Consider the following 21,001-nt stretch of genomic DNA (forward strand, 5'->3'; position numbering starts at 1 on the left):
CTGCCGGCCCGTGTTCATCTTGGCGTCAATGATGACTCCAAGATCCTTTTCTGCCTCTGCACTGCCGAGAAGGGAGTCCCCCAGCCTGTAGGTATGGTGCGGGTTCATCCCCCCCAGGTGCAGCACCTGGCACTTGTCAGTGTTGAATCCCATCCTGTTCTCATCCGCCCACCCCTGTAACCTGTCTAGGTCCGATGGCAGCCTATTCCTCCCTTCCAGCGTGCCCATGTCCCCCCCACGTCTTAGTGTCATCAGCAATTCTGAACAGGTGCTTTTTACCCCTCGTCCAAATCACTGATGAAGATGTTGAACAGTGCGGGCCCGAGGACCGAGCCCTGGGGGACCCCGCTGCCCACGTCCCCCCAGGGCAAACATGACTCGTCCACCACCGCTCTCTGGGTGCGGCCCTCCCGCCGGTTGGCGACACATCTGACTGTGGGGGGGTCGACACCGCAGCCCCCAGTTTCTTAATGAGAACGGGGTGAGAGACAGTGTCGAAGGCCTCCCGAAAGCCCAGGAAGACGATGTCCACTGCTCCCCCTGCGTCTAAGGATTTGGTGACCTGGCCGTAGAGGCCGCCTGCTAATGAACCTGTGTTGTTTGCCCCTGAGCATCATCTCCCCCCGGCCCCTCGTGGACGTGTGCCACGATAATTCTCTCAAAAAGCTTCCCCAGGACCGAGGTAAGACTAACGGGCCTATAGTTCTCCGGGTCCTCCTTCCTCCCCTTTTTGAAGATGGGAACCACGTTGGCCTCTTCCAGTCCTCCGGCCCCACACCAGAGCCCCACGAGTGCTCGTACACCCGGGCCAGGGGTCCCGCAATCACCTCATAGTGGATCTGCCCCTCTGAAGGATACCGAACCAGTAACTTCCACTGGGGAACTGGGGCCTCCACTGGCCTAGAGTCACTAGGAGAGGATACCACTGCGTCATCGAAGGCTGAGCTCCTCGAACAGGAGCTCCCGTTGCTTTTCAAAGAGAATTAGGTGCCTAAATACCACTTGAAAGCTTGACCTGAGTGTTTATATCCACACGGCAGTCAAAAATGTGACCGCAGCTCATGTAGGTTCATGTCTTTTTAAACTCCCAGGCTTGGGTATGGAAAGCAGCACAGCCCTTGGGATTTGCGCAGGGTACCAGGCAGGTTTTGCCATCTGTAATGAGCTCTGTGGTATTGCAGCTACGCTGTAATCACTGTCAGCTAGGTTACACTAGCTTGGTTACATCTGCCATCACACCTATTGGTACCGTCGATGCATCTTATGAATAAAACTGAGAGATGCTATAGGGCCCTGATCCGAAGCCCACAGCAGTGAGTGGGCTTTCCATCTACTTCAGTGGTCTGAGTCACACATCAGCTCTGGGTTTGATCTGCCCTTGATTACATTACCAGAAGACCCTGCTCTGTGTCATCCTGTCAAGCTGCCTTCAGCCTTTGAAGTGCTGGGAAAGCCAGGTCTGATTGTGCGGATGAGTAATGCTGCAGTTATCTACAGTTTCAATCGCTAGGATGCTGTCTGCACGCCTGCCAAAGCCAGGCAAACGCTTTTGTTTTGGCTCCTTTTGAAATAATAACATTCTTCTGATATTCGACAACAAAGAATTACCACGGGGGCAAACAGACCACAGGGAAGGAGAATACAGCAGAGCCGGCCGTAGCCATCAGTACGGAGGGTTTGGCTTCTATGCAGAGCAGGCGTTTCACCCACCTCAGCCCCTTGTACCGAGCAGAGCAGTGGCCTTTATTCAAACCCAAGACTTTGGGATGCTATGAAGTCAGCAAACACAGCTCTGCACACCCATGCAACCCCACCACTGCAACTCTGCACCCCCAACACCGTCCGTACACATCTAACGCCCCGCTTCATCGACACAGTGGAAACCAGCATCGTGCCCCTTTACAAACCCATGGTGCATCCACACCGTGCGTACTGTCCCCAGTGCTCGCACTTCAGAAAGGATATAGGAGAACTAGGAAAGGTCTGGAGAAGGGCAACCAGGAGGATAAGTAGTACGGAGGGGCTGCCACGTGAAGAGAGACTAATGCGGCCAGGCCTGGTCAGCTTAGAAAACAGATGCCTGGGGGGAACTAAATACTAAATGGTGAAGCATCTCTTATTATTGACTCTCTCTCACCAGACAAGAACTAGGGGTCACAGCATGAAACCAATAGGTCCCAGTTTAAAATGAACCAGAGGAGTTTCTTTTTCACCCGACACGTCATTCAAGGGTGGGACTCGTGGCCCCCAGCTGTGGGGGAAGCTGAGCACTCAGCCAGACACACGAAGGGATGGGACACAGACGCACAAAGACTCCTGGTGGCCCCCGGCCAACTTTTAGTATTGCCCCCCCGCCTTCACCAGACATAATGATCATAATCGGACAACAGAAAAAAATTGCCATTTTCGGGCCCCCTTTCTGTCCAGCTCCTGGGTGGCTGCCCAGTTTGCCCATGCCTGTGTCTGGTGCTGGACACATGCTTGGAGGAAAGGGGCATCGTCACTATTGAGCACCGGAGGGAATGGCCCAGCCTCCACATCAGAACCAGGGATCCTGGTTTTCTCTGATAAAAAAAAAATCCCCAATTTTTGAGTTGAAAAAAGTAACCCCAAAAGTAACGCTGCTATATATATATATATATATATATATATATATACACACACACACACATACATCCATATATATATACACACACTACATAAATCTACACGTGCATTAGTGGTGTTTCATTTTAATCATGGAAAAATGTAGAGTTGGGACTCTTTTTTGTTTAACTTGGAAAGCGGGGATATTTTTTTTAATGGCAGAAAGCCGGGATCCCTGATCAGAGCTCCCTGGAGCCTAGATGGAGAGGCTCGGGGGGCACGGGTCACCCCCTTGCGCGGCCGCCCCGGGCCCCGGGGCAAGACGTTGCCTGGACGAGCCCGGGGACGTGGCATTTATTTCCCTCGGGCCCTGTTCGCTCGGGGCCGTGTTCTTCTGCCCGGCGCCCCTCTCTCTGCCGCGCCACCCTCCCCCGGGGGACCCCGAGGGCGCCCCCCCGCCCTGCAGCCCCGTGCCCGGGCTGGGGCGGAGGGCACGGGTGACATCACCGCCCGCGAGCCCCGCCGACACCCCTGGAACGCCGGCGGCGCCCGGGCCCCTGCCCGCCGCGCTGCTGCAGTCGCCGCGGCCCGTGATGAAGAAGCAGGCGGTGAAGCGGCACCACCACAAGCACAACCTGCGGCACCGCTATGAGTTCCTGCAGGCGCTGGGACGGGGCACGTACGGCAAGGTCAAGGCGGCGCGCGAGCGCTCCGGGAGGCTGGTAGGTGATGCGGCGCCCTTCCTGCCTGCGCCCGGTCCGGTGCCCGCCCGGCCCCCGTCCTCATCTGCGCCCCCGGCCCCGGCGCCTGCCGGGCTGGAAGCCTTTCCCTCCCCCGGCCCCGGGGTGGGGGGAGGGGGTTCTGTTCGTTTTGGGGCGGGGGTTGCTCTCTTGATGCCTCCCCTCCCCATCCCTGGTCCTGATCTTGGCCTGCCAGACCCCGATCCATGCCCCCTCCCTGCCCCGGTCCTGCTCCCCGCCCCCATTCCAGCCCCAGGCACTCCTGTCTTTGCCTGGCGGTGGGGGGGTGCCCTGGACCCCTTCGCATTGCCCCTTCCCTCCAGCTCGGCCCCGCACCCCGCGAGGTGTCTGAGGGCCTGAGTGCGGGGGGCGGGCTGCGCCCGGGGGGGCAGGAGCTCTGCAGCCAGCCCCAGCCTCCCGTGGAGGCTTTCTCTGGGGTGCGGGCGAGGGTGAGAAACCTTTCCTGGGGTGGGGGGAAAGCTGCTGCAGGCCCTGGATTGCACCAAGGCCTGGCGCTGGGTGAGCGACACCTCGGCAGCTGCTTCCTCGCAGCCGGGGGGGAAGCCCCTCTTGTAGGGGCCGCTAGGCTGACTGCCCCAGGTCTCGTTACCGGGGGCTGTGGGAGGTGGTGGCAGTGGCCAGGGGAAATCCCAGGGGATGACTGAGTTCCCTGGCAAAATTTCCCCCCTCTCTTTTTGGAAAGCGCAGGCAGCAGCCAGGCCAGCCTTTGCAGCCGTGTTTACTCTGCTTGCTAGAATAGATCTGACATGAATTGCCTGCCAGTGCCACAGCCTTTGTGGCTGGGGCTCATTTGAAATGCAAAACGTCGGCTCCCATTGGCCGGGCTGAAGGGAGACTATTGTCCTGGCCACCGGGACTGCAAGCCTCCCTCCCTCTGGCCAGGGCCTGATCTGGACCTGGTTTACTCGCCGATGAATCGGGCGTAATCTGGCAGAACTGGAAAAATCCCCCAGCGATGGGGGTCCCGAATCTGCCCTGAAATCTTTGGGCACGAGGCAGGCGTTTTCGAGGCCGGATCGCTGCGCGGAGGCATCCGGCTCGCTCTGCTTCCCGAGCCGTGCTGCGCGTGGGCTTGGCGAGGTCGGCGTCGTCCTGAACTCCTTGCCCAGCACGAGCATTGTGCTGGCAGCTTTTGGGGCACTATTGAGTGGTTCGCATGTCTCTTTTGTGGGCTGAGATTACGGCTTCCAGTCACACACTTGACAATCGAAGTCAGACTTTCTCCTGGAAAGGGGTTTGCACATACTCGGAGGTATGCCAGCAGTCGAGAACAAACATTGCCCTTCAGGCTCTGCCTCTGTAGCATTTCAGCTGACTTCAGATGTTGCAGCTTCCAAACTCCTAATTTGTCTAATTGCTTCTGACTTTCAGGGTCTGCCTAAGTGAAAGAGTAGCGCAGCGAACTGGCTTTTGAAACCTATTATAGGTTTGCTGCAAGCATCACTTAAAAACAGAGTCTGTAAGCACTAGTGTCTAGGATTTGGTCTCGGTTGTGGAAGCAGTACTGCATCTTGTCTAAAGCCAGGCCAGAAACTTCCCTGTGGTGGTTTTTGGGTAAGTGTGTGTGGCCTGACATCACATACCATCACCCACAGCCTCGAAATACTGAGGAGGCCTGATGGTCAGTGAATCCTTCCAGGGAGGGGAAGTCTGCCTGCCCTGACGCCCTGTGGTGCGAGATGCGATCCATGGAAAACAGCTTGACAAACAAGCCCCCCTCACCCCCAGTCTCCTGGGGATAAGCATCAAGAGACCAGCTCCAGTAACCTCGTTGGCCTGAGGAGGCATTAAATTTGGGGGGGAGGGAGGGTGTGGGACGCGGTCACGAACGTGCCAGAACACCGTGCAAAGAAAACCAGCTGTGCATCGGATAGGAGCAGTCTCTGCATAGCGTGGAGCAGCTCATAATTAACTTAAGGAAACACTTGTGCAGGTGGCAGCATGGGTTTGTGTGCCGGCTCTGGAGATGGGCTGCATCAGTGCTGCCTCCCAACCCTTTGACCTGGCATGATCCTTCTTGCTGGCATGGTGTCCCTGGCCTACTTCTTACTAGGCATTGGGAACTAGCAGAGAGCAAGAGTCTAGTGCCAGCTGTCATCGGGCCTGCCTAGCATCTGACACTTCAAACGCGAGCTGTCTAGGGCAGGGACTGCATCCTGGCCAGCACAACGAGCCCTGGCCTTACCGTGTTACCATAATGCAGACAGCAGATGGGGGCCACTGACTAACCAAGGGCTGGTGAAGACTGCCGGTGCCTCGCCTAGTTGCACGCACAAAACAACTAGACTCGCACATCCTTGTCTGTCCTGTCCCACCCCCACACTCGAGCGGTTATAGACATGTCTGATCTTCAGCCTGTCCTGAGCTGGGCAAGTATTTGTTCATTCTTCAAACTTATTTCCACTTCCGAAACTCCAAGACGCAAGGACATGTGCTGCTCCTTCATTCAGTTGTGATCCCCTTCATGGGCTGCATGCAGAGCTGAGGCTGCTGGCGTAAACTGTGGTGCTGAAATGCCTTTGGGCAGAAGTTTGCCTCTGGCTCATCAGAAGCTGCCTCCTGTCAGATTAACTAAAAATCCCCGGTCATCCGCCCTCTCTGCTGGCTGCCCGCTCCTTCCCCATAACTGGGCTTGGACAGCTCAGAGCTGGCTGTTTCCTTTAGCAGCTTAAAGGAAACACTGTGCAAATGGTTGGCTTGGGTGGATTTTTTTTCAGTGCTGGAAAGACCTGGGAGAAATGTGAACTTTTAGCTGGAAATCCTTTAGCTGAAGGGCTTCCCCTGCCCCCCCACACAGAACCCACTGCTTTTTTTTTTTTACTCTGCATGTCCTTCGTGACTTCGCTGGAGATGGTAATTGCCTCTTTCATCTGCATCTGATATGAGGTCCCAGTAAAAGTGCTGCCCATAGAAAGGACTGGCCCCTGCACCTGTTCTTTCCGGGATCTGCCCGTGGCTTTGCCTCCAGTTTAGCTTTCGCTGCTTGGAGTCCAGCCAAGCTAAACAAGAGGCCTGTTTCTATGGGGCTTGTTCGCTGTATGTGATGTACCCCTGGGCCTGCCCGAGGTGGAGGGGAAGGGGCACCTGGAGCAGTTAAAAATAGCAATGCCTTCCTTTTGATCTTCCATTTGCCAAGAGCATGTTGCACTTTTCCACAATGCTTGAGAGGCCTTGTTTCAGTAGGCACGTGGCCTCGTGCTCGTGGTCTGGAATCGCTTTTAAAGCGTCCAGGGGGCTGGCGACTTGATGAGACCTTTCATCACTTGTCGGCATACGCGGTCTGACCAGAGACCTCCTCAAACCCGTCTCATTTCGGAGTGCGGCGCCAAGCTGGCAAGCTGTAATGGCCAGCAGAGTGCCTGGCGTGCTGGAGAGTCCAGACGTTGTCTGGTCGGTGCGATGGAGCAAGTTCTGTCCTCCACAAACACGGCTCATGGGTTAGGTGGCATGTCCTCTTGAGCCCTCGGAGCAAGCTTCCCAGTGGTCCTGCTTGATCCCCAGTGGTAACACCAGTGAAGGTAACCACGGCGTGGGAAGGAGCTCTGCAGAAGAGTACCCTACTGATGCTGCTAGGCTTGTTGGCAGGACTGGGGAGACTTGCTCATTACACAGACTTGTAATTGCCTTGTTGCTCACACATGCGGTGTTTGTAGCAGCTTCTCTGGTCCTGCGAAGCTCACCTGAGGGTCTGCTGGACCCACTACCGCTCGCCTGTCCAAACTACACTTCATCGGAGATGGGACGTGAACGGTAAGAGAACCCCTGTGTCCTTGCCGATCTCTGTTCGCAGCCCTTCAGCTTTTACTTTAAGCAATGTCACTAAGTGTTGTAGGAAACACGCTTTCCTTAATGCCATCCTCGTTCCTCAATACTAACAGTCCACCATCATGGTTGCAATAGGCAAATGTGCTTGTCCGACCCCCGCTGAAGCCTTATCTAGAAGCTTCCCCTATTTGGAGGCTTGCAGCCATTCGTGCTGCCTACGAGGCCATGGGGTCTTGCTCCGAGGAGTCACGAGATGAGTATGAGCAATAACTCTTCATTCGGCATGTGCTGATGTAGCTGGTGGCTGTGTCCTGCATGGGCAGCCGAATGCCAGGCGTTCCGGCCGCGTGCGTCTCGAGCGAATGGAGCAAGCGGGTGACTCGTAGTCGGATGCTCCGGGGGCATGGGAGGGAGGAAGCAGCCTAGTCTGTTTGCATAACGCCAGTCGGGCAGCTGGTCCTGCCAGATGGCATATCCAGTACTGGGGCACTGAGGCAGAAAGAGTTGAAAGTTAACCTGTGAACCTAGCGCAAGGGTTGCCAAGTGCGTGCATCCTGCATTGAGAGCTCTCGATGGGTATTGATTGCTTGGAGGCCTGTAACTTTCTTGCCCAAAGGCCCTTGAGAAGATCCTTTGGGTTCAAACAGTCTAACTGCAGGCAGGGGGTACGAGTGAGACTGGAGCAAGGCAAGGACGGGACGACCGGGCTTCGCCCTGGACAGGACGACCAGGCATCTCCCGTACGTTGCTCCAGATGAGATGCATGCGCCTCTGTCCAGTAAAGCACCGAGATGGCAGGCTGTTGCTCGCTGCTGCGGTAACTCCTAATTCGTTACGAGTGGGTGCCTGGCTCTAGCTCGGCCACTGGCTTATTTTGGGAGACGTTGTTCAGACGGCACCAATTGGACGCATTTCACAGGGGAAGAAAACAGCGGTGACATCCCAGCAGTCGCCAGGATGCAAATGCAAGTCCCCCGTGACCCTGTTCTGGGCTGGGGGCCGCTCGCTGGAGCGCGCGCACCTGCAGCGCCTGCATCCTCCCCGCCCGCCGCGCGTTCGAGGCGCGGGGCAGTGTCGGGCGCGAGTCTAGACGGTGGGTCACTGCCTTGACAGGCTGGGCATGAAGAGGAATGTGGACTGAAAGGCGTCCCTGAATCCCAGGGAGGCAGCCCACTGAGCATCTGTCTGCCTCGCCTGTCAGCAGATAACCTGTGTGACGATCCCCTTCCCCTTCGCGGAAGGGAACACCAGCCCCGGGCGGGGGGGGAGGCGGTGCGGCAGAACGGGGCCCCCGGCTCCGTTGCTGGGAGACCTGGCCGTCTGCATCCTCCAGGATCCTTTTACAGGATTAATGCTGTTCCGCATTCTTGTCCGATACAAAAACCGAGGTTCTGCTGGATTCAGTTGTAAATCCAACCCGAGGAGGACATTGTCTCTCTCCAATCTCTTTTGAAAGGGGATTACAGGTCATCTATTCTCCAGCGCTCGCTTTTCATTCCCCTCCCCTTCCCAGCTCCTTGTGGAGGAGCCTTTGTGATAATGAAGAAATCCGAGCGAGCCCTGGGACGCGGGCCCTGCGCGCTGGAGGGAAGTCCTGCGCGTACTGCTTGTGCCTCTGTCGCAAGGGGAGCGTTCGCAGGAACCGGCCGGCTGCTCCTGCCGTCCCAGACTTTCCCTTCACAAGTTTGAGTAATTTGGCTCCTGAAACAAATAGTTGCGGGGGGAAAAACAAACCTGTTTTTCATTTGCACCACACCAAGATGTTGTTACCTTCCAAGTCATGTGTGCAGGTCACATTCCTTTCACTGGATGTAATCCTCAGGGGATTCCCGTTCAGGACACTGGCCCAATAATGTGGCCAGCCTAGCCATCCTTTGGCAAAGGAGGGTCGTGCTCCCTTTTGAGAAGCACTGGAGATCTACTGTGGGGTGGCAGAAATTAGCAGCATGGTTTTGGGGGACAAGGACGCTGTTTGGATATATGTTGCTATAAAGCTGGGGGCAGTTCAGCGTGACTTTTGGAGTACCAATGAGCTATGACGTGTGGGAAATGAGTCCTGGGCCTGTACTAAAATAACCAGCAGGGTGTATAGACCGGTGCTGCACGTGGTAAGGACGGCCTGGATAAAGGCCTGGGCTCTGGCTGAGAGCTGCGTTAGCAGCGTGTGATCTCGGGCAAGCGGGCTTGTTCCTCGGCTTTCCCCATTTCTGAAGCTGAAGGAGCAGTGCCTCTGTCCGTCGACTCGGCTTGCCGGCCCTCCAGGGCAGGGACTGTCCTGTGAGGTCTGTGCAACATCTGAGGCTTGAGGCAAGTCGGTGCAAACAACAAGACCAAGGCAGGATGTTGCCTACCACGGGGCTAGTCTGGGTGCTCCAGTCCCCGTGAGCAGGCAGCAGGCTTTTGAAAGCCCCTTAAGTTCCAGCCCTCACATTTGTCTTTCTTCGTGCTCTTACTTGCAGGTTGCTATCAAATCGATCCGGAAAGACAAAATTAAGGATGAGCAGGATCTTATCCACATCCGGAGGGAGATCGAGATCATGTCGTCCCTCAATCACCCCCACATCATTGCTATCCATGAAGGTAAGAGCTGCTGATGTGCGTGTGGGGGTGGGTGTTTCACCCGCCGTGGCCTGCTTTGGCGGTGCGTAGTATGTTTTGATGCTGGCTTTGGGATGCTTCCCTTCAGAGATGCAGGGATTCCCAGCTGGGCAGCAAAAATGGACGGCAACTGGCTGACGTGCTCCTGGGGTTTGGGATGGCACAAGCGAGGGGGCTAAACGTGACTCCTGAAGCTGCCGTGCTTACCCAGTTGGACTGGCACTGACTTTGTTTTGCTCAGTGCTGGCTTCCCGCATCCTGAACGCTGCAGTCCATCGGACTCTGACCGAGCCTTGCTGGCTTTGTGGAAGGCAGATCTGAGTTGCATCCAGCCAGGAGAATAGGGGATTTCTCCTTTACTAACTGGAAACTAGCCAAATGCCCCCCGACGGGCAGAGCAGTCTGCAGGCTGTGGATTTTTGCAGGGAAGGGCAGCCCAGGGCTTTCCCTCTTTTGGTAAACTCTCCCTCTCCAAAAATCGAAAACAAGCTTTTTCAAAACATGAAGGCGGAAGCTCTTCACTTCCCTATCGCACAAGCTGGGGGTGACTCGGCAGCTGTGGGGCAGGGAGCTGAGGGCTGCTAGGTGCTCTGGTTTCCCTGATGTTTTGGCTTTTGGACTTCGCTCTCTGCATGTGTTTGTACACAAGTCCTCAGGCGGCGGGGCGGGGGGTTACCAGCTCTAAAAATAACTGCTGCTCCACTTGTCTGAGAAATGTGGAGGGCAAAAAGCCATCCAAGGGCTTTGGAAGCCTTTGTATCTGCCTGCAGCTGGAAAGCCAGAGACACCGACTGCAGCTCCCAGCCCCAGGGTGGGTCTGTAGTGCACGGTAGTGCTTGCTTTCATGTCCTGCCCTCCAGACTGTGCCAAGACCGTAAAACCTGCAGTAGCTCTAGCTGGGCGAGCTTATCTAGGGGGGTGCAGCCCTTCCCTTCCCCAGGCCTGAGCTGAAGCCCACTACGCAGGCTGGGCGAGGGAGAGCTTGTGGACAGCAGCGCCATAGGATGACTTGGACACGGACCTTTGCTTTCGCCAGGGTTGTCAAAGCAACAACCTTTAACAACTCTGAATTTGGAGAAAGGCAGGTGGCGGGGAGGAATGGGCGGGGGGAGCTTCTTGGAGCACGTCTCAAATGAAGTCAGCCTGGTGCTGCTTGAACACGTCTTAGTCCCTTGACTCCAGCATGGAACAAAACTTGCATTCTCTAGCGTTGCTGGCTCTCGGGTTTTTATAGCTTTATTGTGCCTGGCACAAGCCGCGTGGCCAATGTCTAGTATTTCTACTTCCTCAAGGGCATACGTGAGGTATCTAGAGTCCTCTTGTCTGCTAAACAAAGCAGGAGGCCCAGCAGCATAGGTTAGGCTGCATGTTTTGTAGAGATGGGGTCATGTTTGCTGCCTGTATTGAACCTAAATATGATGAGGTAATACATATATGAAACTGGAGCAAAAGCCTGCTTCTCCTGGCAGGCTGTGACTTGTGGGCTGCAAGGGTGTGAAGTCTGCACTCGGTCAGGCCAAGTGGAACCGCAGCAGGTCTCTTCCTTCTGAGCGGCGATATCCTGGCAAAGAAACAACCATGTGCCCGAGTCGTCCTTCAGGGGTGCGGTCTTGCATCTTGTGCAGTCTGTGGTAGCGGAGCTTACTGGTGCCTGGCTTGCAGGGCCTGGGCTTGCTGTCCGAGCGCTCCCCACCTTCACACGGTGCTCTAGCTGTCCTTTCTAGCTCAAAACAGAGGCTCGAGGTGGCCCATTGGGACACCAGCATCCTGATGACAATCGGCAGCTCTTGCTAACAAGAACTCTGTATTCAGAGGTGCCTCCTGTAGCATCTCTCAGTTCAATGTGCCCCTCTTGTTATCCCGCCTAGTGTTTGAAAACAACAACAAGATCGTCATTGTGATGGAGTATGCCAGCAAAGGAGACCTGTACGACTACATCAGCGAGCGGCAGAGGCTGACGGAGCAGGAGGCACGGCACTTCTTCAGGCAGGTTGTGTCTGCCATCTACTACTGTCACAAGGTAAGCAAGCAGCCCCCACCTACGTGCGGGCACTGGTGGCAAAAGGCCGTGGTCAGCTTGCACCTGCACTGAAAAATGAGCCTGTGCTGTAAGGGCATGAGCAAGCAGGTACCCACAAAACCCATGAGGGGTTGACCCACCTCTGCTACCTCCTGGCTGCTTGCGAGTGGCTTTTAGCAGGCCTGGCAACTCGTCAACCAGCACAGACTGTGGGGCAGCTCGGGAGGATTCGTATCTTGTAGCCAGACTCTGCACCCTTCTCGCCCTGGTGCTGGCAAGTCCAATGATAAAGCAACACCAAATGAAAGCAGAAGGGATTCATCGAGGCTTTTGTCCAGAGAATGCTTCAAGCTTTGAGTTACCGCCCACCTGGGAAGGGCTGTATGGGGAGAGCTTAATTTCTTCCACTTCCCTCAAAGATGTGTTCACTTGATCTTTACCCAGCCTGGAGTGGGATGGGGCGCCTATGCCCGGAGTCTGGGAAAGTGATAAGCTTGCCCCGGGCAGAGGAGGCTACCTTTTATTCTGGCTGCTTTGCTACTAAGGCGCCAAGCCTCTGACTCTGTTCGTCACAGCATATTATCAACCTTGGGTAAGGGAAACGCCCAGAGCTGTCAGCTTAGATTTGAACTCGGATGAAAACTGCAGAACTAGCTAATGCCTTCTGCTAGATCAGTGATGTTGTGCCCGTGCTGGGGGTGCAGGATGAGCCCTTCCATCCTGGTGGCTGAGACATGTAGTGCCCGATGCCCAAGTGACCTCAAACTGCAGAGACTGGCTCGAAACCAGGGGCTTGAAAAAGTAGCTGGAGGAACAGACCTGGCACAAATATCACCTGGGATTACGTTGGTGCTTCTCGGAGAGTCTTGGCACCTTCCTTTGATTTCATGCCCTGGTCTCTATTCCCATGGCACAGAGGGTGCTCAGTGCTTTTGAGATCAGGGAGACATTGCTAGCTGCACGGCTGTAGGCTTCACCTCTGACTGCTCTGGCAACTGGTATTGAACCCTGTCAGTGCACCTGTCCTGGATGAATGTCTCTGTATAGCTGGGTACCAGAGCATGCCTGAACTTGACGGAGCAGTGCACATACCTTGAGCTTCTCTGTGTGAACCAGCACTAGGGTGGATGTCAAATGGCTCAAGGCCCAGCCTCTGACTAAGGGGTGGGGAGGGCGCCTGTCAGTCTAACCACCTCCAAGACCTAGTGCTTCGTAAGCAAAGGCAGCTACTGAAATAACCTACTTGTGAAATATGAGCTTACAGATGCATTGGAGTGTATTAAGTCCTTATCTGTTGCTTATCTCCCCAATGGTGAACTTAAATCTTGTTTTGAGCCCATAAAAAAATAAATAAATAAAATAAAGCTAATCTCTACCTGCTGCTTGGGTATCTCCACATGTGTTGAATCAGTAAAGGACAGTCCCCTCCCTGCTGTGATAACTCTCAAGTGCACTGACCTGAACTTTCTCTCTCCCAACAGAACGGGATTGTTCATAGAGACCTGAAGCTGGAAAACATCCTTCTTGATGCCAGTGGCAACATCAAGGTGAGTGAGGCGGGTGGGACCTGGCTGCGTATTACCCAACCTAAAAAGCACGATGAGCAAGAGGTGCTCTCAGTTCTTCTGATCCTGAAGCTAACGTGCTAGTGAGATCAAGGGTTCCGGCACCAAGCTGGGCTTCATGCCATACCCCAGTGCCCACTGGGGAGGGAGAACCCTAGGAACAGAGCAGGGTCTCCTGGAAATGACACCTCAGATGCGTTAGGGGGAGGTGAGGAAATTGGGCTCGCAGGCCTGGCTCTTGGAAGCATGGCATTAGGACAATTGCTGAGGGACTATGATGCCTTATTCGTCAGTTGAGCCCTGAGTTATTGCAGCCAGTTTGCTGCTTCTGGTCACCAAACTCCAGGAACATGTTGCTGGAGTGCAGTGTAGCTGGTCTCCTTGCCTGAGCAGCGGGGAGTTGCTCTTTCTAAATTCGGCAGGGTATTGGGCTGGGGAGGGGAGAGGGCCAATTCATGGTTACAGCGATGCTGGAATAATGGAGGGCTTATCTGCCTGCAGAGCTCCTGTGTCGCCTTGTCAAGAGTTCAAAGGGTCTGCGGTGCTCTGTTGGGCGCTCGCTCGGTGCTATCTGCTTTCCGGGACAGGGTGCTAGTGGAGGGGATTAGCATTATATAAAACCAATTTCTGCGAGTTACATAAATGACCACTGCTCTCCTGAGCCCCTGTAGCTGCCAGGCCACCAATGTGCAGCCAGTAGCACCAGCAGAAGGGAAAGCAGCAGGCAGTTCCCAGAAGTTACAGCTGCTAAAATCCCCTAGCTGATAAGTAGGCAAAGTAATTGAGGAACAGTGGTGTAGCTGCCCAGCATGAGTCCTGTTCCTATCGGAGGAGGAAATGCAGGGGGATTTCTGAGCTATGAGCTCCCTTCTGGTCTCGAGTGCAGCATCAGCTTTCTGATCCCAGCTTGCAAACTGCTTGACTTGCTCCTTTCTCTTTGCTCTGGCATGACCTCCTTGGAGCATTTCACTTGCTCAGCCTGCCGTGAACTCCAGCACCTTGCTGTTTGCATGAATCGGCAGTGCTTTTGGCCCTGACCTCAGACTTTGCACTAGCGGTGCTGGACCTGGCTACAGCCACCCCGGGACTTGTCCCTTCCTTGCTGTGAAGGAGGGGTCCGGCCTCCATGGGGCCACGGTATGGTTAATAATAAACAAAGTGGCAGAGTCTGTTTATCCTCACAATAGGCTGTTTCACAATAGATGATGTGTAAGCATGTACTGTTCCTCCTGGCTGGCTTGCTGGAGTGGCCAGAGGCTTGATGAACAAGATAACAAATGGTGCCAGCAGCTTGGGCTTCATAACTCCCGAAAGAGGCTCAAAACAGTCTGCCTGTCTCTTGGAGCCCTCTGACTTGCTGCAAGAACAGCCTGCCCTGAAAATGGGCACAGACATGGGACAGACTGGGCATGTCACTGGCTAAATGGACCAGGCGAGGCTCTACCTCCTGCTGTGCCCGAGTGGCAGTCGTAGCTGTGCCCTGCTTTAGGCTTAACTACTGCTCGGGGCTGGTGGAGCGTCCTCATGCTGTGGAAGCAGCATGACCTGACCTGGAGGCTGGGCAGGGGGAGGGCAGTGTGGGTCAGCTCAGTCTGGAGTGGAAAATTGACTCTGCTCCACTCCGGTGCCCAGCTGAAAGGGGCAAAGTGCTCCAGGATTGATGTGGTTCCCCCTTGAAGCCGAGGGTCCACCTTGCCCTTCAGAATAGGGTTTCTTCAGTGCTTTGGGCTTCCGTAGTCTCGGATAACCTGGGCTTCGCAGGTCCCTAATGAGTGCCCCCTTTCTTCTCCCCCAGATAGCAGACTTTGGTCTGTCTAATGTCTACCAGCAAGACAAATTCCTGCAGACCTTCTGTGGCAGCCCTCTTTATGCGTCCCCTGAAATTGTCAATGGGCGGCCGTATAAAGGCCCGGAGGTAAGTTTTCATCTCCCACATCTGGAGCAGCTCAAGGGTCCAGCTGTGGCCATTCCACTCTGTGCTGGAAGTGGGGAGAGGCCTACTGGCTCCCGGCTCAGTTGCATTGCTGCTAATGCAGGGCTTTCCTCATTGCATCTCTCTCCAAGCTGAGTTCTGGGCTGGGGGACTGAGACCACCAAGCCTCATGCTCCACTGGCACCACAGGGTGCCAGCTGTCAGGTCACCGGTCTCCTTCGCTGACCTGACGCTCAAGGCCTACAAATCCACTGGGCACATCCCAGTGGGCAAACTGGGCAAGGCACAGTCCGCTCAAGAGCGTGGTCTTGTAACCACTTTCTCAGGAGCTGCTGTAGCTTGTGCAGCACAGCACGTCCTTTGCGGCCGACTGTACCCTGGTGGCACCCACGGGCTGCTCGTGAGGTAGTCAGCGGCTGGTGGAATTTGTCACTAGCCCAAATGCCCTTCAGGGGTCAGCTCGGCCGCGGGGTTTCTGCCGGCCCGTGCCAATGCTAACATGCCTAAACGAAGGTTTGTCTGCATGGCAGGTTGACAGCTGGTCCCTTGGGGTTCTCCTCTACATCTTGGTCCATGGGACGATGCCCTTTGATGGACAAGACTACAAGACGCTGGTCAAGCAAATCACCAGTGGGGACTACAGAGAGCCCACCAAGCTATCGGGTAAGCAGTGCTCCAGTATACTACCTCAGAGCTGCTTATCCTCTTCCCTCCAACCCCTTTGGTGCCCCGTTTTACTGCATGGCTCTGAGGGATCTTGCTCCATGTTCTAGATGCCAGCGGCCTGATCCGATGGATGCTGATGGTGAACCCAGAGCGCAGAGCCACCATTGAGGACATTGCTAGCCACTGGTGGGTGAACTGGGGCTACAAGGTGCCCATCGGAGAGCAGGAGTCGATGCGGGACAACGAGTCCCCGCTGGCCACGGTGGCAGACTGGCTCCGGCGCTCCTCCCGGCCTTTGCTCGAGAACAGCTCCAAGGTGCGCTCCTTCTTCAAGCAGCACATCCCTGGCGTCACGCTGGAGAGGCAGCGCTCGCTCAAGAAGTCCAAGAAGGAGAACGACGTCTCCCACGCGCTGCAGGAGGTGGCTGCAGTCCCCGACAACCCCTCTAAGTCCATCCTGAAGAGGCCGAAGGGGATCCTGAAGAAAAGGGGGGTCTGTGAACAGAAAGCCCAGGCCCCCGTCCCTCAGCCAGTGGCTGATGATGCAAGGAGTGAAGAAGGTGAGATGCAGACCGCAGACCTGGTTCACATCCTGTCCTCCAGGACGCTGGCCTGCAGAGTGGACGGTGGCACAGCTGCACCGGTGCCGAAGAAGGGGATCCTCAAGAAGTCCCAGAAACGTGAATCTGGGTATTACTCCTCCCCGGAGCACTGTGAATCAGAGGAGCTGTTGGACTCGGAGGCCTTGGACCTCAATGCTGATGTCTTCAGCAGTCCCTCTCCCAGCCGTAACCCCGAGGGCCTGCCCCTGCGGAGGAAGGGTATCCTAAAGCACAATGGGAAGTACTCTTCCTGTGGCACGGAGCCAGACAGTCGCCTCATCAAGGCTTTTGGGTCCTTCAGTGAGGCACCTCTTCCCAAGCTCCCGCTAGGGTCCCGGGCCCACCCGTCCAGCGCCGTGAGCGAGGACAGCATCCTCTCCACGGAGTCCTTTGACCAACTGGACCTGCCGGACAGGATGCCGGACAGTGGCAGCAGCATGCGTGGCTGCGTCTCTGTGGACAACCTGCTCCGGCTGGAGGAGACGGTGGAGGAGTCGGGGCACAGGCTGCGCCGCTGGACGGTGACGCACTGCCAGAGCCCCCTCGGGGAAAGCTGCTTCTCCTTGGCGGACTGCGAGAACGTCACCGAGGTCTACAAGCGGGCTGTGGGCATCAGCATGAAGCTCAGCTGAGTCCCCTGCATCCTCCCTGCGAGCTCTGAGCCTGACTCTTGCCATAGATTCCCCTCCATGGGAATGTGACTTTTTTTTTTTTTTTTTTTCCCTTTTTCCCTCTGTGGAGGAGGTGACTGTCTTGAGTTCCCCTCTGAGTAGGGGGATGCGGGTTGGAAGTGCTGCTGTGACACCCTCAAAGTATTTATTCGCATCCTTGTGCTCTGCCTCGGTGGAAGGTGCGTGGGAAGATGGCTTGGCAAAGAGCCGAGCAGCTCCCCGCGGTGTAACGGGGCACAGACAGACATGGGTTTTTGGAGGAAATGCCTCTTGCTTGCAGGAGAGGGGAAGTAGAGTAACAAGGCAAGTGCAATGAGCAGTAGGGAGTCGGAGCAAGTGCCGGTCTCCAGCTGTAGGTGACATTATGAATCGGGGGAGGGGGGGGCCCAAATTTTCAGAGGGGGGAGACTAGACTGCTGTTGCAGCGAGCTGTCACGGGAGTGGCGCATTTGCCCAGGAAGAGCTGGGCAGAGGGGTACAGGAAAGGGTTAACTGGTGCACCCTTGGCTCTGGCAACTCCCCTGGACTCTTCCCCTCTCCACAACTTAGACTTTATCTCAAGGAAGGCATGGGGGTGACTTGGGACTCTAGTATTGCACTGTCCAAGTGATGGGCTGGAGCAAGAGCAGTATTTCCCAGTGGGAGGAGTGGTGGCAGGGGAGGTATCGGTTGGGAGCAGTCTCGGTTGGACACTATGGGGTGCCTAGACTGAGACCTGGGTGCGGGGGGGAAGTCTGTCTCTCAATCCGAGCCCAGCATCTCTCCCTTTCCTGGTCTTAGAGATGCCTGAACTGGAATTAATGCACATCTTTGCTTTATCTCAGAGCTGGGCAGCTGTAACATGACCATATCCCGCCCGGCAGGCAGCTGTGACACGAGGAAATCTTGTCATAGGCTGAAGGCTGCAGCCTCCCATCTCTTGGAGGTATTATAGACTGGTCTGGCAGCAGCTCAGACCTCCATACAAGTGTGAAACTACTGCTGCTTGCCATGGGACCGGGTTTCTCTTCCTCCCTGCCTCTCCAGGGCCTTTTTCAGAGGCAACACCAGCTGCTGGACAGTGTGCCTGCCTGGAGCAGCCAAGGCTGTGATTTTTGCAGACTTGATGGAGTTTTATGTACCCAACTCCTCCATAAGCTCCCTCTGAGCATTTCTGCCAAGCCCAGCCCTGGCTCTGATGGAGCCTATTGTCTGGGCACCTCAGACAAACCGGCATTTATTCCTGCTGCCAGCTGAGAGCAATTGGAACAAGAAGGGGGGGGGAAATATACTTGGTATTTTGATGCTTTGTGGTGGGGAAATAACCTGTATTTATTATGTCTCCTCGTGGCTTTTGTACAAGTGGCACTGGATTACTCTGGTCCGTATGCATGTCTGGGGAGCTTTTATAAGGAGAAAAGCAATCCTTAGTTGCATCCTCTTGCAGTACTTCAGATTCCAGGTTTCCTTGTACAATCTGGCTGTGTCTTCTCAGCCCTTTCTGCAGCTGTGCATCTCTTCCCTACTTCCCACAATGTGGTCCAGAGACGTTCATTAAATTTAAAAGCAAAGAGTAGACCTGAGCCATTAGGCTGTGGGTTGTGTGTGTGTCTGTCCGTCGGTGCTCCCGGGAGCTGGGCAATGCGGAAAGATTAAAAGGGATCCGCTGGGGAGCTGTCGCCTGGTGTTATTGCTGCTTCATCGAGCCAGAGCTGCCTGCCAGATGCACCAGACCAGAAGCTTGCTTTCTCTCTCTCTGGAGAAGCAGCTGGACGCTACGGAGGCTCCTTCCATACTCTGTGCCCCTCGGCTCCCTCCTTGCCACGAGGGCCAAGCTCCACAGGTCATGGTGGCATCTTGAGTGGGCGTTGTGGGGAAGGGGAGCTAGCTGTGCACTGAGGCTCATTGCACACAACTTGCCTTCCTCTGCTTTACTGCTGCAAACCCCGTGGGTCGAGCAGGAAGTGGGTCGAGCAGGAAGTGGGTCGCTGCTAAGACTGAGGCTACGGTAGCAGATGGCTGTTGGTTGGGAGGAGGCAGAAAGACCAAACCTAATGAAAGAGTGTAGGTCTCTAGTAGAGACCTTCCCTTAGCATGTAGCCCCAGCAACCCCAGTGAGCCTGGTGCCATCTCTGGCTGCAGGCTTGAGCCCAGAGGATAAGTCTCTCTCTCCTGTGAGTGCTTGGAGTGGCATTGAGGGAAAGTTACAGGCCCTTGCAACTGCATGAGTGACTTTGGGCTGAGTTGGGCGGTAGCTTTTCACTCCCAGACATAGAAGGGAAGTCTGACCTAGCTGGGTAGAGTCTTGCACCTGGTCACGGCCCCTCTACCCCTGACTTACCTCTTAACGGAGGCTTTAATCAATGTGGCTCTCATCCTGGAGGGGAAAGGAGTGCGTGGCCACTGCCAATTAAGTATCAACTAAACCAAAGCTTATGGGAAAGTTCATTTATGTCTTCTGCCCATTGTGCTTAAGCTTCTTTTCTGCAGCTTGAAATCCTAAGGTGGTCTTGCCTCCTCCAGATGATGGAGGTAAAGGCTGTGGGGGAGAACACGCCCTGCCTCTGTGCCAAGAAGGCACATTGTCCAGGGGTAGAAAAACTACCCCCAGACTTGGCCTCTTCCCTATCCAAACAGCATGCAGAGCAGCCCCTCCCCGCGCCCCCCTTGAGGGCAAGCAGCAGGTGCCGTTAATAGGATGTGCTGGGTATCCGCTTGGGTGGCAGGTTGAGGGCAATAGGTTTGGTCACTGGCCAGCATCTGAGGGACAGCACGGTGCACTAAGACTTCTGAAAGCTTGGTGCAGTACAGAAGGGATTATTTTCTACCCCCAGGCTTGCCTCTGTCTAGGCAGCAAGTGCCCTTGCCACAATGGAAGGATTTGGTTCCCTTTCTGCCCTGCTTAGATTTGATCTCTAGTCTGTCCCCAGGCCCCTGGCAGATAAGAATAAGCCTGCTCCTTGTGCAACGTGGGCTCCTGCTCTGAGCCAAAGCCCCCTCCTAAGGGCACTGCAGCTACTCCTCGTCCCTCCTTTCCTAGCATAGCTTTTGCAGCTGGCGCTGGATAGCACTGACCCTCCTCAGTGTCCGCCCTGCTTGGGGGGCTGAACGGAGGGCCCAGAGCTGTCTGACAAGCTCTAGCTGCTGCATTCAGGAGCAAGGAGGTCTTGTCTTTTTTCCCCCTCTTCTCTGCAGCCTAAGCTTTGGGGGCTTCCTAGACCTGGGCCTCTGGACTTGAGGCCTCGGTGTTCAGGTTTGGCCCTCTTGCTGTATGGAAGGAGGCCTGGGGGAGAAGTCTCAAGCTGAGGACTCGGGAATCCAGGTCTGAAAATGAATTGGTCCTGCTGCAGGACCCCAGCTCTGCTCCGGTCTCAGCAGGGCTGCAGTGGCACCAAGAGCAGTAAAGCTGCTTCTGCTTAAGCTGGCCGTCTCTGGCCTCACGACTGTACGTGGACTGGTCAGTAGTTACTGGGGCTAGGTCTTGAGGCCAGCTGCGAGCAAGCTGGTTGCTCTAGCGGGTATACAGACAAGCCTTAATGCTCCTGCCTTGCAAAGCTCTCTGAATTATGCTGACTCCGAAGCATTTCCTTATAAAAGGATTTTTCTACAGTTTCCAGCTTCCTCATCAAGAGCAAACCCTTTTCTTCTGCAAATATTGAGAGAAGGTTGTGTTGCATGTACGTGTGCGTATATGCAGTGCACATCCTTCAAAACAGCTTCCATGCTGCAGTAAAGTAGCATCTTTCCCCTGGCTCTGACTGAAGAGAGGTGAGGGTGATGGTGCTCTGTTGTCTTATTCTTGGCAGGAGCAGTTGTTTTCACAGCCCTGCTTATGTTCAGTTGTCTGGAAGCAGT

At 55.3% G+C, this 21,001-nt stretch overlaps 1 protein-coding gene across 1 annotated transcript; it reads left to right on the forward strand.

The window, feature by feature from the left end:
- Positions 1 to 2,846: 2,846 nt before the first annotated feature.
- Positions 2,847 to 18,590, forward strand: NUAK2 (NUAK family kinase 2). Its single transcript, XM_019546481.1, has 7 exons — positions 2,847 to 3,308; positions 9,572 to 9,692; positions 11,579 to 11,730; positions 13,212 to 13,277; positions 15,091 to 15,210; positions 15,759 to 15,891; positions 16,002 to 18,590. The coding sequence occupies exons 1-7, from the start codon at positions 2,847 to 2,849 to the stop codon at positions 17,126 to 17,128; spliced, it is 2,181 nt and encodes a 726-aa protein (XP_019402026.1). The 3' UTR covers positions 17,129 to 18,590.
- Positions 18,591 to 21,001: the final 2,411 nt, after the last annotated feature.

Source organism: Crocodylus porosus, unplaced genomic scaffold, assembly GCF_001723895.1.
Source record: "Crocodylus porosus isolate Cpor-Errol unplaced genomic scaffold, CroPor_comp1, whole genome shotgun sequence".
Classification (NCBI taxonomy): Eukaryota; Metazoa; Chordata; order Crocodylia; family Crocodylidae; genus Crocodylus; species Crocodylus porosus.

What these genes read in the sequence shown, in the direction of transcription:
- NUAK2 (XM_019546481.1), top strand. Translation starts at nt 2,847, where the DNA reads ATGGAGAGGCTCGGGGGGCACGGGTCACCCCCTTGCGCGGCCGCCCCG. An exon ending in CATCATTGCTATCCATGAAG is followed by an intron (nt 9,693 to 11,578) that starts GTAAGAGCTGCT and finishes TATCCCGCCTAG; the next exon opens with TGTTTGAAAACAACAACAAG. An exon ending in GGCCGTATAAAGGCCCGGAG is followed by an intron (nt 15,211 to 15,758) that starts GTAAGTTTTCAT and finishes TCTGCATGGCAG; the next exon opens with GTTGACAGCTGGTCCCTTGG.